Source organism: Tasmannia lanceolata, unplaced genomic scaffold, assembly GCF_043159265.1.
Source record: "Tasmannia lanceolata isolate RefF3 unplaced genomic scaffold, GAP_Taslan_0.1 ptg000016l, whole genome shotgun sequence".
NCBI classification, from domain to species: Eukaryota; Viridiplantae; Streptophyta; class Magnoliopsida; order Canellales; family Winteraceae; genus Tasmannia; species Tasmannia lanceolata.
The window spans coordinates 20,444,211-20,462,287 of NW_027518693.1; the positions used below are offsets into that span (position 1 = coordinate 20,444,211).

Genomic DNA, 18,077 nt, shown 5'->3' on the forward strand with positions numbered 1-18,077 from the left:
TTTTTACATTTCCCCCTTGACTACTCTGTGTTTTAGCCTGTATTTAAGGGTAATATCATCTAAGGCCATCCAAAACGTCTAAGAGATATTTTTGCAAATGTTCAGAGATATTTTTGCCAAGAAAAAATACTCTCTCTCTCTCTCTCTCTCTCTCTCTCTCTCTCTCTCTCACAACGATTTCTAATCCTACGGGTTCTCTGTCGAGTTGGGTGTTTTTCCTGATAAACGTATGTAAACCCTAATCCTCTTTTTCAGATTCTTCTTTGGATTTTCAGGTTAGTATTAACCTTAAAATCTAGGTTCTTCTTTTCGTATTTTGGGATTTCTATTTTTCATCTACGATTTTGGGTCCAGGGCCTCATATTTGATTCCTTATTTTGGGATTTTTGCCGGATTTTCCTCAACTCTTTCCATGATTTTCGACAATTTCGTGATCTCACCATTTTCACTAATTACCAAGTTCTCAATTACAGCTCTCTCTGCTTCATGGAAAGTGTCGTAGTTCCCTGCGCTCTCTCCCTACGATTCCCCCCTCTATCTTAACTCTAAGTTGGCCAAACCCCTCTTTATTTTCTTCCATATTCCAGAGACCCCTCTCTTTCTCTTCTTCCCTATTCGAATTTGTAATCAACAAACTGAATTCATTATCGTGTTTTCCTTTCTGGGTGTAGCAGATAAAGAAGTTCTATCAATCGAGAAAGAATCAGAGATCTGGGTATTCTTTATGGGGATCACGAAACCAATTTGGGGAAATGAAAAGCCAAGATGTTACTTTGTACTTTGCTCTATTCCTTTTTAAATTCCCATGTATTCCTTTTCAATTTTTTTAGCAGGGGTCATGAAACGAATTTGAGGGTCATGGAACTTTTACTTTTACTCTCATCACTAAATCTGTTTCATATAATGTAATTATATGATCTCCATTCTATGCAAGCTTATATATTTTTACTGTCTTCACTCCGTTTCATGTTCCGATTAATTCTTTTGACCTTAGATTTTTATATATTGCTATGGAAGTTTTCATGTAATCATTTAAAAACCAGGTTATGAAACCGGATATGGCCCATAAGCAAGCTTATATATTTTTAGTGCTTTCTCTCTGTTTCTGCTATATTTTTGTGCCTTCACTGATATATTTTAGCGCTTAAGCAAGCTTATATATTTTTACCGTCTTCACTCCGTTTCATGTGATCTTAGATAGTGGGTTCTTGAGTTCATTGGTGGAAGAGCTGTTTTTTTTTATACTTTTTTCCTGTGTGTTTAAAGTAACCTTTTGATTTTTTATGTGGTATTGCAGATTTTCATTTTCAAACCATTTATCTGGGGAAGGAGAGGATCCGGGTGATCGTGTCTGATATTGGAGAAGACAGATCATAACTCTGAATGGCATTTGCCCAAAATAATTTAGGTAATCCTTCTTTTGATATCTTAGCCAGGATTTTATTTCATAGTTGATAGTTGTGTGCTTCAGATCTTTCTAGATTCTTATGTTAAAAAAGGGAATTGGGATCTTTGCAGAGAGGAATTGGTGTGAGTGGGATCTTGGGTTTATATGATCTAGGTCTCTTTGATTTGGTGGGAGTGGGGTATTGAGCTCATTGGTGGAAGAACCGCTGCTTTTTATAAACTTATTCTTTACGTGTTCCAAGTTACCTTTTAAACTTCATCTTTGTTCAAGATAAAGCCTCTCTGAGTAACCTTTGCTGTATTGCTTTCTTCTGATGTATGCATACATATATATTCTCCTTTCAGGCTGAGTGAATTGGCTTCATGGATGACAACATTTAGAGAACAGATGTTTTCCTTACCATTTCAATCTGCAATACAATCAACATCTCCTATATTGCAACTAAGGACTGGTGATTCTTTGAGGTATTACATAATGTCTATTAGTGCATGCTTGATTTGAAGTTGTTATAAACGTTCTTGAATGGCATTGTAGCTTGCTTGCATTTCTGTTATGCAGTCCAAGATTTATTTAGAGACACCTTCAATTTATAATGATCATTTTTTTTGAATGATATCATTTTTACTAACAATTTCCAAGTTGTTGTAAGCATTATTGAACTGTCATCATTTGGATGGGCATGTAAGAGGCTTCTCGCGAACAAGAAGTCTAATCCAAGCCCACCCACATGAACTTAGAAACTTCGCATGATAGGTACTCACTTCCAAACTAAAGAATCCACAGAATATTTAACAACAGATAAAGTTTCTAGAATCAATATCATTTGGAAAAATGAAGACTTTTGTGAGGGGTGTTATATCCGAATATAAATAATCGTATGGTATATCCTATAACATCAAGCCAGGATCCCATACTCCTATAAAGAAAGACTTTTTTAAATCAGTAACTAAAGCATTCATTACTTAAAACCATTGCCCTCTGTACAACCTTCTTTCATGTGAATCATAGCTTTAAAACTCCCCCGTGTCTGAATCGACTCGCCCGAGTCGACCCCCTTTTACCTTGGCTGTATTCCCGTGTTGTGCTGTATTCGCGGAACTTTTTCTCGGCGATTATATTTTATAAAATGCATGCATGATTTTTCTTTCTAATAGTTTTAATGCATTCATTTTATGACTCATCTTCATTTACTTTGTCACCCAGTGTGATGACTTTCTATTCTCTTTGTCGTCCCATGCACATTATTCATTTGAAATGTATGCATATGTGTTCTACCTTTAATTTGCACGCTGTCAAGTGCCAATTCCATCCCTGCAAAGGCACCCATTAAAGTCATATAATTTCAATCTTACCCCCCTCCTTTAGGGTGATCTTAACCATCCGATTTAAGAGGAATTATGGAAACATCTATAGATTGTGAGGAGGATCTTCCTTTTTAGCATGGGAAAGTTTCAAGGGATCTGTCAGATATAATGTAGCTTTGAAGGCACTAAATTTGGCGGTTGATAGATTAGGAACCTCCAATGTATGTGTTGCTGGCCATTCTTTAGGAGTTGGCTTTACCCTCCAAGTGGGTACAGCTTTGACCGAACAAAGGGTGTTTGTGGAGTCTCATCTGTTCAACCCACCATACCAAGGTTAATGATCTCTTTATTGTGCTTGAATAACCAACTGTATGGATCATTATCAGCAAAACAACATTTCGTTTTATCATTGTCACATTTGTCCTAAATGGTATGTATTTTAAAATTTGGATCATAGGAGTTACTTATTCAAAATTTCTGACGTCTCCACTGGCCAGTCGATTTCTTTATTAAAATAGGCAAAATAATAGTCGGGATTTCTGCGTATAATTTATGCGCCTTTTCTTTGTTCAGGTTTATCTTCTACTCAACTGTGTAATACTGATTTCTAATCTCTATATTTACAAATATATCTTCCTTATGAATGTTTTTTCTTTCTTTTCTTTTCTTTTTAAGTTATAAAGCATTTTATTGGGCACTCCGTGCATCGCACGGCGGGTCTTTACTAGTATATATTATAGCAGAAGAGAAAATAGAAGAATTTTATGAATTATTTGAAAACTCTATAAATTTAACACGTCACAGTAGTTGATATTTACCGTTTAGCGCCTTCACCATATATATATATATATATATATATATATATATATATATATATCCATATCCATATGCTAGGGTAAAATGCTCTTTCATAGAGGTAGTTTTGCCCTTTAATACCAAAGAGAAAAGCCGGACACGATTGCCCACGCGTCTCTCTCTCTTCCCTGCTTTTCACCAAATCTCAGCCAATGACAAAAATTTTGTGTCGCGAGGTGTCGATCCTGCGAGGCGTACGTGTCGTTCTTATCTCATGTTCCTCTCTCTTCCTGCTCCCCACGTCTCTCTTCTCTCATCATTGAGAATGAAAAGTTATGGATAGGGTTTTTTTCTTGGTTTTCTTTTTTTCCACACGGATCGACAGATACCATTGACAATGAAAATTTATGGAGGGGTTTGTTTTCCTGGCTTTCTTCACTACACAGATCTACAGATCTGCTTCCAAGACCATGAAGGTGTTATTTTTGTGTCTTTGGTTTTTGTTTGTTTTTGTTCTCTCTGAGTTTATCCCTATTTTGGGTTTTTATTTTTCTTCTCTTTGATTGGGGATGGTTCTCCAGCCACAGTAGAGAAATTAGGGTTTGTCTGACCCTAATATAGGGTTGTTGCTTAAGAGATGGCAGCACAATTTCAGGTCCAACTGCAACCTCTCTTTCAGGCCCAAATGGGGCTGGACACAGTGGGACTAACCAGTTTGTGCTTTTTTTATATATGGCATTTGAAACTCAATGAATCGTATAGGGGAAGCAAGAAATTCCCAAAGCCCTAATTCCCTCGCTCACAGCCTATGAAGGTAACATTTTGTTCCATTTGTGTTTTTTATACCACAAGATTGTATTTTAAGTGATTCTGGGCTTTTATGTCTCGGTTTGTTCAATTGACTGTTAAGATGAAAGTGGCGGTATGTGCCGGTCACGGTCTACATTTTTTCGCATGAGGATGGACCTTTCCAGGTACTTGAACTTCAGGAATAACTATAATTCTTGCATTTTATGAAAAGAAGGTGCTTGCCAGTAATTTTCATATTCACTGAAAATTCACGAATACTCTGTTTTGTGGATCCTTTTTAGGAACTTGATAAAAGCATTTCTAAAATAATTTGCAAATTCCTCAATTAGTCATTACCCTAATATAGTGCTGTTAGACCTAAAATCGGTAACAGGTACGACAGTGACGTAAGAGCTGAGCTGGATGACCCGAGGAGCTGAGTCCTGAGGGACCGGAGTGAAGTGGAGTGAAGTAGCTGAGTCCTGCTATGAGGGCTGAGTCCTGCTATGAGGGCTGAGTCCTGCACAGAGGCAAGCGAGGTCAGAAGACCAACCCGGCTTTTACTCCGGACAGGCCCTTCGACACTCAAGTCAGTATGAGCAGAAGTGCGGGGCTAGTTCTCAGAGTTTAAGGTGGAGAGAAGGTTTTTCATTACCCATTGGTTTGAGCTTTGAACCCCTATTTATAGGGGAAAACCTGGTGAGGTGTCCAGGACAGGTGGCGGCCTGTGATAGGCTGGAGTTCACCTACTCTGGGACAGGTGGCGGCCTGTGAGAGGACGGAGTTCACCTACTCTGGGACAGGTGGCGGCCTGTGAGAGGCTGCAGTTCACCTACTCTGGGACAGGTGGCGGCCTGTGAGAGGCTGGAGTTCACCTACTCTGGGACAGGTGGCGGCCTGTGAGAGGCCGGAGTTTTTACACCCCATCAGTTGCCCCCCCAGTTTTCCAAGTTATTGAGTGACTTGGGAAAGTGTGGTTGATCGATTATCTGGACGGGCAGGCGCCGTGCGGAAGTGAATCGGAGGGTTCAGTCTGGAGGTCCAGTCCAAAGTCTGGCTGGATTTGAGTCCGGAGGTCCAGTCCAGAGTCCGGCTGGATTTGAGTCCGGAGGTCCAGTCCGGAGTCCGGCTGGAAACAAGTCTAGAAATCCCGTCCGGAGTTGAGCCAGTCCGGCTGGGGATGAGTGCGGAAATCCAGTCCAGAGTTGAGCCAGTCCGGCTGGAGATGAGTCCGGAGTTCATCAGTCCGGCCTAGGCCGGATTGGATTTTGTCGTTTAGCGAACGCGTCATATCCAGTCCGGCTTAGGCCGGACTGGTTTCTGTCGTCTTGTGTCCAGTCTGGCTTGGGCCGAACTGGTTTTTGTCGTTTTGTAGAAACGCGTTATAGCCATACTGGTTTTTTGTCGTCTTGTGTCCAGTCCGGCTTGGGCCAAGCCGGACTGGTTTTTGTCGTCTTGTAGAAACGCGTTATATCCAGTCCGAAGTGCGGAAATCCAAATCCAGTCCAGAGTGCGGAAATCCGGTCCGGAGTGTGGTAATCCGGTCCGGAGTGCGGTAATCCAATCCGGAGTGCGGAGATCCAGTCCGGTTGTTCTTTGGAGATAGGCGTACATACGCGCGTATCCATACGCGCGTGCTCAATCGCATCTTTGTCTGGGAGGATGTGTCCGTCATTAATAAGAGACACGTGGCATCTTTTGAAGGCCCTCGAAACGCGTGCATCGCATTTAATGCTCCACCGCCTTCGAAAAGTTATAAAAGGAGGTTTTTACCTCTCATTGTTTACTTTTCACTTTTTATCTTCTCTCCTTCTCCTCCTCTTCTCTTGCTCTGCGAGTTCGGCTTCGCAGTTCGTGGTTGGAGTTGCGCGGGGATCTAGGAGCTCTCTACTCACCGGTATTCTTCTCAGCCCCTCTTTTTTCTACATGTCTTATAGTAGTTCAAGTTCCGAGTCCGGTTCTGAGTCTTCCACTAGTAGTAGCTCAGAACTTAGGCCGCTTCAGGAGCCTGTAATGGCTAGTCCGGCCGCTAGAGTAGATATTATAGACAGCGACGACGGAGGGGACAAGGACGAAGTGATATTAGATCTGAACGCCACCCCACTCCCGACTGATAGTCTCCACCGAGTATGGGGGAGTGGGGGTAGTGACGTTGCTGAGGCGTCGACAACGTTCCTTCCTGGCCGGGCCGTGGAGGTCATCGCTAGAGCACGGATGGAGGCCAACCCTAAGTACAACATGCAGGCTCTAATTGAGGAAAATCACCTCACCGAGTCCATGCTGAGGGACATTAGAGATAAATATTGTGTGCCCCCATCGTTCGAGCTGAGAGCGGCAATAGAGGGAGATAGGGCGTGTAACGAAAGCTCGGATCTCTGCATTTATGAAGAGTCGTTGAGAGCAGGGCTTCGCTTTCCTTTGCACCCATTCTTTGTCGCGGTGCTCCGATATTATGGACTGGCTCCTGCCCAGGTGGCTCCGAACTCATGGAGGTTACTGACTGGGTTTTTGTACCTTGTTCATGGCCGGCTAGAGAGGGGCGTGTCCGTGCCTTTATTCCGTGCTTGTGCACATCTGAAGAGGCACAAGGAAGGGGGCTGGATTTATATTAGCCAGCGCCCTGATTTAAAAATCATTACTGGTATCCCTTCGTCGATACATTCGTGGAAGAATAGGTTCTTCTACGTCAAGGACACGGAGTACAGCGAAGCCTGACCAGTTCCTCTAGTGTGGGATACTCCGAATACCACCGTGCTGAGCCGCAAGCCGCTTCTTGAGGGCGACGATAGGAGGACGTTCGCCCTGATGCGGGAGGAGGTGGAGCGAACAGGTCTCATTCACTGTTCGGACTTTTCAGGGGAAGATATTCTGGTCGGACTTGGTATAAGTACCGCGACTCCGGCACGTATGTAGCTAGACTCTTAAAACTGCTGTTTTTCCTTTTATTTGCTTCTGACTGCTTGCTTACTTGCAGAAATGAAGAAACAATCAACAGTCGAGAAGATAAGGCAAGGAGCCCAGCCAAGGGAGCAGGAAGGGGCTCAATAGGCGATCCAAGAGCGCCAAAAGAGAAAGGCGGCTGAGATCGTGAGCAAGTGTCTCCTTCGGAAGGACAAGCAACAGGTCATCCACGAGCCGCCAGCTACTGGCGAAGAGGCGGTGTTCTCTTCACTTTATCAGGTAATGAATTTGCTTACTTTCTGTCCGTCTTTTGCTTTCTTCCTATACTGATGCTTGTTTCTGTCTGTAGATTGGAATATACTACAACGATCTACAGGAGAAGAGCAAGAAGTTCTCCGAAGCCATCACCAAATCTGAAGAGGTGAGCGGGAAGCTGGCCACTGAGGTCAAGGAGCTCCAAACGAGCATCGGACGGGTGGAGGCTGAAAAGAAGCTGCTGGCGGAGGATTTGGCCCTCGAAAGGCAGAAGCTGGATAAGGCTGCCGAAGCCATGAACGCCCAGAGGGAGAGAGCCAAAGAGAGGCAAATGATCGCGGTGAAGAAGGCTGCAGAGGAGAAAGAGGCCGAACTCTTCAGTCTGTCCAGCGAGGCCTATAGTCTTGGGTACTATGATTGCCTTGAGCAACTCAAAGCATGCAACCCAAACTTGGTGATGACAGATATGACTCTTCCTGCTAGGCCGACAATTGTCGAGGAGGATCTGGAGGTCCCTGCTGATACCACTGCTGATGCCGCTGTCGACACTGCCTCTATTCCGGATGTCTCTTAGTATTTTCTGTTTCTTTTTGTAATGGTCCTTGAGACCCCAGAATCTCTTTTTTTTTTTTGACAGCCTTTTTAAGGCTAATTCTGTAATGGCCCTCGAGGCCCCCACATTTTGATCAATGAAATTATACTTGTCCATATCTGTGCTCCTCTGTCCTCCTCCGTCTCTGATAAGCTCTAGCTGAGTGACTTGCCCGGCTTGCCCCCTAGTTTTAATAACCTGGGATTGTAGACGACTGATAGCACCCAAGTTTTTATGAACTGGGTTTTCAGAGAGTACCCAAGTTTTATGAACTGGGTTTCCAGAGAGTACCCAAGTTTTATGAACTGGGTTTCTAAAGAGTACCCAAGTTTTATGAACTGGGTTTCCGAAGAATACCCAAGTTTTATGAACTGGGTTCCCAAAGAGTACCCAAGTTTTATGAACTGGGTTTCCGAAGAGTACCCAAGTTTTATGAACAGGGTTTCCGAAGAGTACCCAAGTTTTATGAACTGGGTTTCCGAAGAGTACCCAAGTTTTATGAACTGGGTTTCCGATTATAAGAGGAAAATTTGAATATGCAAAAAGAATTATTTATTCATATTATCATAAACGTAATTTACAAAGTCACCTCTCACACCGGACGATGTGCCTACTGATAATATCTCCTGAGGTTTTTGGAGTTCCATGCGTGGGGTAATAAATGTTCCTCCTGTGTCTCTAGCTTGTAGCTACCTGGGCGGATAACTTCTTTCACTCGATATGGCCCCTCCTAAGTCGGGGAGAGTTTCCCGACTTTCATTGGTTGGGAGACGGCTGCTCTCCTCAGGACTAAATCTCATGTCCGGAATTCTCTGGGACGTATCTTGGAGTCATGATAGTTGGATACTCTCTGCTTGTAGGCGGCGACTCGGATTCGAGATTCTTCCCGGATCTCCTCTAATAAGTCGAGATTGGCGCGGAGCCCGTCACTGTTAAGCTGCTCGTTGAAGCTGGTAACCCTAGGAGACGGAGTGCCTATATCGACCGGTATCACAGCCTCTGTTCCAAAGGAGAGGTTGAATGGCGATTCACCAGTTGGCGTGCGAGGAATAGTGCGGTATGCCCATAGAACGCGATAAAGCTCGTTTGCCCAGCGGCCAGCTTTTTCATCCAGTCTTTTCTTTATTCCCTGAAGCAGGATCCTATTAGTCACTTCTGTTTGCCTGTTGGTCTGGGGGTGAGCTACTGAAGTGAACCTCTGTTCAATCTTTATATCAGAGCCGAACTTCCGAAAGTTCCGGCAATCGAACTGTTTGCCGTTGTCCGTTATCAAGGCACGAGGAATCCCAAATTTGCAAACTACTGATTTCCAGAAGAAGTTCTGCACATTTTGCTCTGTGATCTGCGCTAGAGGTTCCGCCTACACCCACTTAGTAAAAGAGTCAATCGCTACTACCACGAACATTCGCTTTCTGGAGGCCGGTGGGAAGGAGCCTAGGATATCCATCCCTCATACTACGAAGGGGAGTGGACTAATAATTGGAGCCATCGCCACGGCGGGCTGGTGGATGGTGGGAGAGAATTCCTGACACCTCTCACACCTTTTAACCAGACTCAGCGCATCCTGGCTTATGGTGGGCCAATACAGACCTCTGAGCAGCACTTTTATTGCCACAGCTTTGCCCCCCAGATGTTCTCCACAAATTCCTTCGTGCGTCTCCTGGAGTGTATATGCGGCGTCGCCCGGCCTAAGGCACTTCAGGTATGGGAGAGTATAGGATCTCTTATACAAGATGTCACTGCTGAGGGAGAATCGGGCAGCTCTCTGTATCACCTTGCGGGCTTCCTTTTTATCCTCAGAGAGTTTACCATCGCGCAGATAACTGATGATCTCGTCCATCAAGCACGGCTCATTCTCTACCTGCATTGTTTCCGCGGCTTTACTTTCGATGCTGGATCTTTGCAGGAACTCCATGCGTATGCTCCCAAGGGTGGTATATCAGGAGGCAGCCAGTTTTGACAGCACATCTGCCTTGGCATTTTCTGTTCTGGGGACTCTGATGACCTCAAAGCTTTCGAACTTGCTGGCGAGTTGGTGGACCTTGGCGAGGTACTTGATCATACGCTCGTCTCGAGCTTCGTAGACCACCTGAATCTGGTTTGCAACCAGCTGAGTCACAGTATGCTTTTAAGTTCCGGGCGCCGGTTTGGATTGGGAGGCTCATTCCGGCGAGGAGAGCTTCATATTCTGCCTCGTTGTTGGATGCGCGGAATCCAAACCTCAGGGCATAATCTGCAGTGAAGTCATCAGGCCCGGTGAGGACAAGGCCGGCTCCACAGCCACTCTTATTCGAAGACCCGTCGACATGTACTTCCCAGATTAGTGAGCTGGTTGTGGAGTCCTGCTTGGCTGGCAGATGAACGATTTCTGTTTCAGCTCCCTCCGCTATACATTCTTTAGGAGCTGCTTTCTCCGCAACTGGGAGCTGCACAGCTTCAGAATCGACGAACTGCTGGGGGATGGTGCATTCAGCCACGAAGTCGGCCAGTACTTGAGCCTTGATGGCTGGCCTAGGTGCGTACAGGATATCGAACTCGCTTAGCTCCACGGCCCATTTCACAAGTCGCCCGGAGATATCTGGTCGATGGAGTACTTGCCGGAGTGGCTGATCAGTCAAGACTTTTATGGTGTGGGCTTGAAAGTACGGCCTTAACTTCCTGGCTGCCATTACCAGCACGTAAGCCAATTTCTCGACCCGCTGGTACCTTATTTCTGCGTCGTGAAGAACCTTGCTGACATAATAGATAGGTTTTTGCTGGCGATGCTCTTCGCGGACGAGGACAGCTGCCAGAGCCGTGGAGCTAATGGAGAGATACAGAAATAGCTCCTCGCCCGGCTCCGGCTTTGTTAATAGTGGTGGGGAGGACAGGTATTTCTTCAACTCCTCGAATGCGGTCTGGCATTCCTCCGTCCAGGGCGTAGTCTTGAGTCCTTTGGCCGCGCTAAAGAAGGGCAGGCACCTCTCCGCTGACTTCGAGATGAAGCGCCCCAGTGCAGCTATCATTCCCGTGAGCCGCTGAACTTCTCTGATAGTTTTTGGATCGGTGAGCTCCATCACGGCTTTAATCTTCTCCGGATTTGCTTCTATCCCGCGTTGGCTTACCATGAACCCTAAAAATTTCCCTGAACTAACACCAAAGGTGCACTTGGTGGGGTTAAGCTTCATGCTGTGCTTTTTCAGGACCTTGAATGTTTCTCTGAGATCAGACACATGATCCTGCGCACTCCGGCTCTTGACCAGCATATCGTCCACGTATACTTCCATGTTGCGGCCGATCTGGTTCTAGAAAAGTCGGTTCACTAGCCTTTGGTAAGTAGCTCCGGCGTTTTTGAGGCCGAAGGGCATAACACGGTAGCAATAAGTCCCTTGATCTGTGACGAATGAGGTCTTTGGTATATCTGATTCGTACATCCTGATCTGATTGTATCCAGAGAAGGTGTCCATGAAGCTCAACAATTCGTGACCCGCAGTAGCGTCGATAAGTTGATCGATCTTTGGGAGCGGATAGCTGTCCTTAGGGCAGGGCTTATTCAGATCGGTGAAATCGACGCAGGTCCTCCATTTTCCATTTGTCTTTTTTACTAGGACTACGTTTGCCAACCAGTCCGGGTATCGAATCTCGCGAATGAAGTCAGCTTTCAGAAGCCTCTCCACTTCTTCTTTTATTGCCTGTCGCATTTCAAAAGCGAAATTCCTCCTCTTCTGCTTAACCGGTCTACAGGTTGAATCAACACCAAGCATGTGCGTACTGATCTCTGGATCAATGCCGGGCATATCAGCGGGAACCCATGCAAAGACATCTGCATTGTCTTGGAGAAACTCAGTGAGCTGGTGCTGAATGCTGCTGCTGAGAGAGGAACCGATTATAGCGACTTTCTCACTATCTTTTGGGCATAGTGGGATGGAGATGAGGTCTTCAGCGGGTTGAGTCCCCCTGAGCTCGTCCCTTACATCGAGCAGTTCGATTGGCAGTGATTCCACTGCATTTTTGCCTCTGAGTACCATCGCATAGCACTCCATGGATTGAGGTTGATCTCCTCGAACTTCCCCCACGCCATTGGGCGTTATGAACTTCATCTTTTGGTGGTAGGCTGAAGCCACTGCACGAATCAGGTTCTGGCCAGGCCGTCCCAGGATAGCATTATAGACCGAAGTGGCCCTTACTACCAGGAAGTTGACCATGGCGAACGCTTGGCAAGGTGGCTCTCCGACAAGGACTGGGAGCTCAATCTGCCCCTCTACTTTCACAACCTCTCCGGAGAAGCCAAACAGGTCTGAGCTTGCCGGCTTCAGCCGGTCGTCACCTATCATCATCTTCTGAAAGGCGTGATAGTATAAGATATCCGCCGAACTCCCATTGTCCACGAGGATTTTCTTTACTTCCCAGTTGGCGACGAGCATGGTTACCACCAGTGCATCGTCGTGAGGCAGTATGAGGTTGTCCAAATCTGCATCTGAGAAGGAGATCTCATTCTCTGTTCTTGTCTTCATGCTGGTCGTGTGCACGACGTTGATCCGTCGTGCATACGCTTTGCGAGCAGCGGAGGACGTGCCCCCAGCGGCAGGTCCACCCATGATTGTACCAATGACCCCCCTTAGCTGAGATCGTGGTGCATCTGGCTGCGTACTGGCCGGCTGAGGGGTTTTGTTCCGAGCAGGGGGCGGCTGTGATCTTCGAGGGCCGCGGCCTTAGGGGCTCTTTTCCCTGCGCTCTTGCTTGCGGCCATCAGTTCGGATATACTTTTTCAAATAACCCCGGCCGATCAGCTGTTCAATTTCCTCTTTGAGCTGCCAACACTCATATGTGTCGTGACCGTGGTCCTTATGGAACCAACAGTATTTTGATGGATCTCTCATGTTTCCTTTGGAGATCATTCTAGCAGGCCACTTCACAAATTCCTCTTCGCTGATCGCAGCCAATATATGTTTTCTGGAGGTGTTGAGAGGTATGAAGTTCTCCTCTCTTCTTTGCGGAAGTGGGGACTTCTCTCTTCTTGGAGGTTTATCCTCCCTACGCTGCTTGGGGGGATTTTTCTCTTCAGAGGTTATCCTCCGATTTGAATTAAGAGCTGCCAGTGTTTCTTCCACCGTTATATACTCCTCTGCCCCCGGCCATGAGGTCTGCCAGTGAGTGCGGATTTTGTCGAGCTACAGCCTGACAGAAATCATTAGACCTGGCACCCGTGAGGAGCGCATTCATAGCTGCTGAGGGATCTAGATTTGGCACCTGATGTGCCTCCCTGTTGAAGCGGCGGACGAATACTTTCAGGGGCTCATTGTCGTCCTGCCACAAGGCCATCAGGGATGCTGTTGTTTTCCTCGGCCTGCGGCTACTCATGAAGTGACGAACCAGATCCTCTCTGAAATCATCGAAGTTACTGATAGAGTTCGGTTTGATTCTGGAGTACCAGTCTCTTGCCGCACCAGTTAGCGTCGTTGGAAACGCTCTGCAAATGAAGCCGTCGGAGGCGCCATGGAGGAGCATCATTGTTCTGAATGTCTCCAAATGGTCCACGGGGTCAGTAGTCCCGTCGTACTACGGGACGGCAGGCATTTTAAACCCTCTGGGTGCTGGGGCACCCAAGACATCATCAGTGAACGGCGTTCTACTTGAGAACGCCCTGGAGGCGGGCCGGCTCTGATCCTTCGCCAGTTCCTCTATTCGGTGGTCCATTTCCTCCATTCTCTGTAGGAGCGGATCCGTTCTATGTTCCAAGGACCTGATTCTTCCCACAGATTGGCTCGCCGCGGAGCCGGACTGACTCTCCGGACTCCTACGACGAGGTCGGGACTTCACTGGTGGTGCACGATCTTCATGAGCTCGGCGCCTTTGTGCGGAGCGGGACCGCGACCTTTGACGGCGGTGAGGCTCTGTTTGGGCATGCCTCGCTGTGGGGTGATGGACTTGTCTGGTGGAGTGGTGAGTTCGATCCTCACCATGGCGCGATGACTCTCCCCTGTGGATGTCTGGCCTTTCTTGGACAGATCGCGGAGCTTCTGGAGGAGGTTGGGGAGGTGTCTGAAGCAGTTGCTGGTACTGCCCAACGAGAGCTGTCATTTGTTGAAAAAGAGCTTGAACTTGCTCCGGAGTGGGCAGGGGATTCAGGTGTTCTGAGCGAGCAGGGCTCTGCTCGGCTGTAGCAGAAGCTGCTACTACCAGCGAGGCGATTCGCTCGCTCCGGGTCCTGCGGGGCAGCACGGTTTGGGTAGTCCGTGCAGTAGGTATCCGCGCACTATTGCACCCTGCCATTTTTGTGAGATGTCTGAGAACGGCTTTTAGTTCTGAGGTCCCACGGATGGCGCCAATCTGTTAGACCTAAAATCGGTAACAGGTACGACAATGACGTAAGAGCTGAGCTGGATGACCCGAGGAGCTGAGTTCTGAGGGACCGGAGTGAAGTGGAGTGAAGTAGCTGAGTCCTGCTATGAGGGCTGAGTCCTGCACAGAGGCAAGCGAGGTCAGAAGACCAACCCGGGTTTTACTCCGGACATGCCCTTCGACACTCAAGTCAGTATGAGCAGAAGTGCGGGGCTAGTTCTCAGAGTTTAAGGTGGAGAGAAGGTTTTTCATTACCCATTGGTTTGAGCTTTGAACCCCTATTTATAGGGGAAAACTTGGTGAGGTGTCCAGGACAGGTGACGGCCTGTGAGAGGCCGGAGTTCACCTACTCTGGGACAGGTGGCGGCCTGTGAGAGGCTGCAGTTCACCTACTCTGGGACAGGTGGCGGCCTGTGAGAGGCTGGAGTTCACCTACTCTGGGACAGGTGGCGGCCTGTGAGAGGCTGGAGTTCACCTACTCTGGAACAGGTGGCGGCCTGTGAGAGGCCGGAGTTTTTACACCCCATCAAGTGCCCTCTTTTTATTCCTTTTAGGCCATTGCCAATGTTTCTATTGACATTGGAAGTAGGATTATTGATGTCCAAGAGCAGCATATGAAGCTTTGGAATTTTTCTTCTTGAATTACTCACTGGCCGGAGGAATCTTGAGAGTCGACCTATCTTATCATTAAGATTTCTTCTTTGGATATCATGAAATATCTCTGAAGTTAGGATTCAAATCTCTTTTTTTTCTCGATTTTTCATTTTTTCCGCATTTATTGGGTGCATTTCCTTGCTACTTACAGATTTTGGGAACTGATTTTGAATCCAAAACTGATTATTCCATCCAGTGAGCACTTTTCGATGAGCTCACTGAGGTGCTAATGTTAGGTCTACACATAGTTTATGTAATGTAAACCATGACCATCAGGTTTCTTTGGATTATTAAATGCTATTTATAATGTGTAGTTTCCTTTATTGCATGGAGGCCAAGTAGACAGGAAGACACCCTTGCTATTACCACAACTAATTTTTGGTTGTTTTTTCTGTTTTCCTTACATCAATGATAGTTGAATAGTTTGTTAATTATCACAAGTGTCTTCTCAATCTGCAGATGTGAAAGATGGTGTTGCAATTGAACCGACTAAGTGTATGGAAGTATAATTAAAAGAAAACAACTCATTTTCCCTCAGATTTCTTCTTTGGCCTTCATGGCAAAGCTCTCAATACAGTGAATGCCATGGTTCTTTTTGTAATCTCTTTAAGTGACTTACACCTGTTAATCCCATTTTCTAATCATTATGCATCTACCGTTCATTTATGACATCTTTGCATTTCTTTGTTTCCTATTCGTCATTAGTAATTTAATTTGTCATTTTTAACTTGGTTGATATGATTTTAGTCCTTTTTTTCCATGGTCTAAGTCACAAGCTGCATTTTAAAGTTCTATCTTTTTATGAATAAATATTCTTTTAAACAGTTTTAAATCAGACTTTTTTCGGTCCAAGCCGTGCATCGCACGGGGTGTTTTACTAGTATATATATATATATATATATATATATATATATATATATATATATATATATATATGAGTTTTTATATGGTGTAAGGCCTTAAACATAAGCAATCATCATTAGAAAGTGATGCAGATAATAGGCCAATAAGTGGCATATTTGCCCATTAGGATTTATTTCCATGTTATTTAGTTTCTCGGACTCGTATTTACATGTTATTTAGTTCTACTTCTAATTCTCCTCTCATCTCCTTCCCTTCTTGCCCTATTTTTCTCCTTCTCTTCTCCTATTCCTCTTCTTCTCTTCTCTTCTTCTTCTATTTCTCTTCCCGGTCCTACATCATAAAGTCATTAGCTTCATTACTATTTCTCTTCCCGGTCCTACATCAGAAAGTCATTAGCTTCATTACAAGAAAGTCATTAGCTTCATTACAAGAAACATCAAGGACAAAATATAACTAATCAATATTCAAAAGCTTGATGATGATTGTGAACGGCCAAACCATGGAAGCAGGATTCTTTCCTGGGAGCCTTCCATTCCAGCTTCGATTCCCGCTTTCGATTCCCGCTCTGGCAACCTTGAGTAGGATTTTTTCCTGGGAGCCTTCGATTCCCACTTTCGATTCCCGTTTTGATTCCCGCTTTCAATTCCCGATCTGGCAACCTTGGGCCAAACACTGAAAAAAAAAGAAAAGCTTGTTGATGAATTCTAATTCCGCAAAGTTCTTAATATGTCCAGGCCATAAATATATTACAGATATCAATTTCATAAAAAAATCACTTGAGCTGATGATCACATCAGCTCAATCAAACTAAGTCAACAAAGGAAACTGGAACAAATATTCAATTTTGAGTTTTTGAATAATGCAACTAATCAAACGATTATCAATGAATGGATATTACCTTGTATCGGTGCGATGGTAATTGTTGATGATTGGCGTTCAACAGTCTGAGTTTGCTCTGCTGAGCATCTCGCATTCTACCAAGAAATAAAATCAACATTAGGACCTCGAAGTAAGATGTTCTTAGCAACATTGGCTTCTATGATATCTACAAGGCTGAGGTAAGCAAAAATGACATTACACAAATACATAAATGAAAGGAGATAATAATGAAAAAGCAATCTACATCTGGCAATAGAACTGAAACCAAACTTGATGAATCTGAGTAGTTAACGAGTGCCATGTATTGAGAAGCCACCATCAAATATTTAAGCAATTTCAACTCATGAAATATCTCTTAGGAAAACATCTACTTATTCATTGGGTTATAATATTCACTGACTTTATAACACTCAACTCATGAAATATCTCTTAGGAAAACATCTACTCATTCATTGGGTTATAATATTCACTGACTTTATAACACCCCGTGGCTTAACGAGTAAAAATAGATACCTGTATAATGCAGTTAAAAAACAAGAGGCCTTTAGATTGATGTAGAAACTTCTTATCAGAATAATTTTCACCTTAGTATCTGTTTCTAGCAGTCTATACCCTGATTCAAAGATTGTTTCAAGATCTACAAGTATTTCTATAAATTTGGAAAGATTTCACAATTCTGTGCCTTGTGAAGGGAGATAAATTAGAGATCTAATTGCTTCAGTTCAGAATTCCAGTTTTAAAAGTTTGTAATGTCCTTAGAAAATGGTTATAATGAAGGACTAGGATAGATGGTAATGAAGAATTGAGATTAAAGTAGATTTTGGGGGTCTACAAAGTTGTATTTCAAAATTGAGTTCTTATTTTAGTCAAATTTCTGCAAGCTGTTTGATTAGGAGTATGACTTCAGGTCTGGTCTGAGTTTAGTTAAAAAGTTGATTGTTTTTTTTTTCTTCTGAATGGTAGTTAAAAAGTTGATTGTGTGGGCAAGTTTTATGCTTTTGTAGTTTCCTTATTCTTTCTTTTGCTTGTTGCAGCACAAACAGGATAAGTTTTGTTAAAATTATTCTTAATTTAGTTCCTACATTATTTTCTGTCGCGCTTGCTTCTTCTGTATGAAGAGTGTTGGTATTGTTTTACTTGATTTTCCTTTGGGTTTTTTTTTTTTTTTTTTTTTTTTTTAAAGTTAATGGCTGGGTGAACAAGAAGAACACAAATGACCGAGCTGGCCAAAGAAAACAAGAAGAACAAACAGCAGAGGAACATATCAAGGAAGATCATCAGAATTATAATACCATTCAAAAAAATCATCAAAGGG

At 44.6% G+C, this 18,077-nt stretch overlaps 1 protein-coding gene across 1 annotated transcript in view; it reads right to left on the reverse strand.

Annotated features, from left to right (window-relative positions):
• Positions 1–18,077, reverse strand: part of LOC143847994 (uncharacterized) — a 45,879-nt gene that overhangs the window by 26,502 nt on the left and 1,300 nt on the right. The window contains exon 3 of the mRNA XM_077356763.1: positions 16,782–16,857. Within this exon, the coding sequence (XP_077212878.1) occupies positions 16,782–16,857 (76 nt within the window). The remainder of the gene's footprint in view (positions 1–16,781; positions 16,858–18,077) is intronic.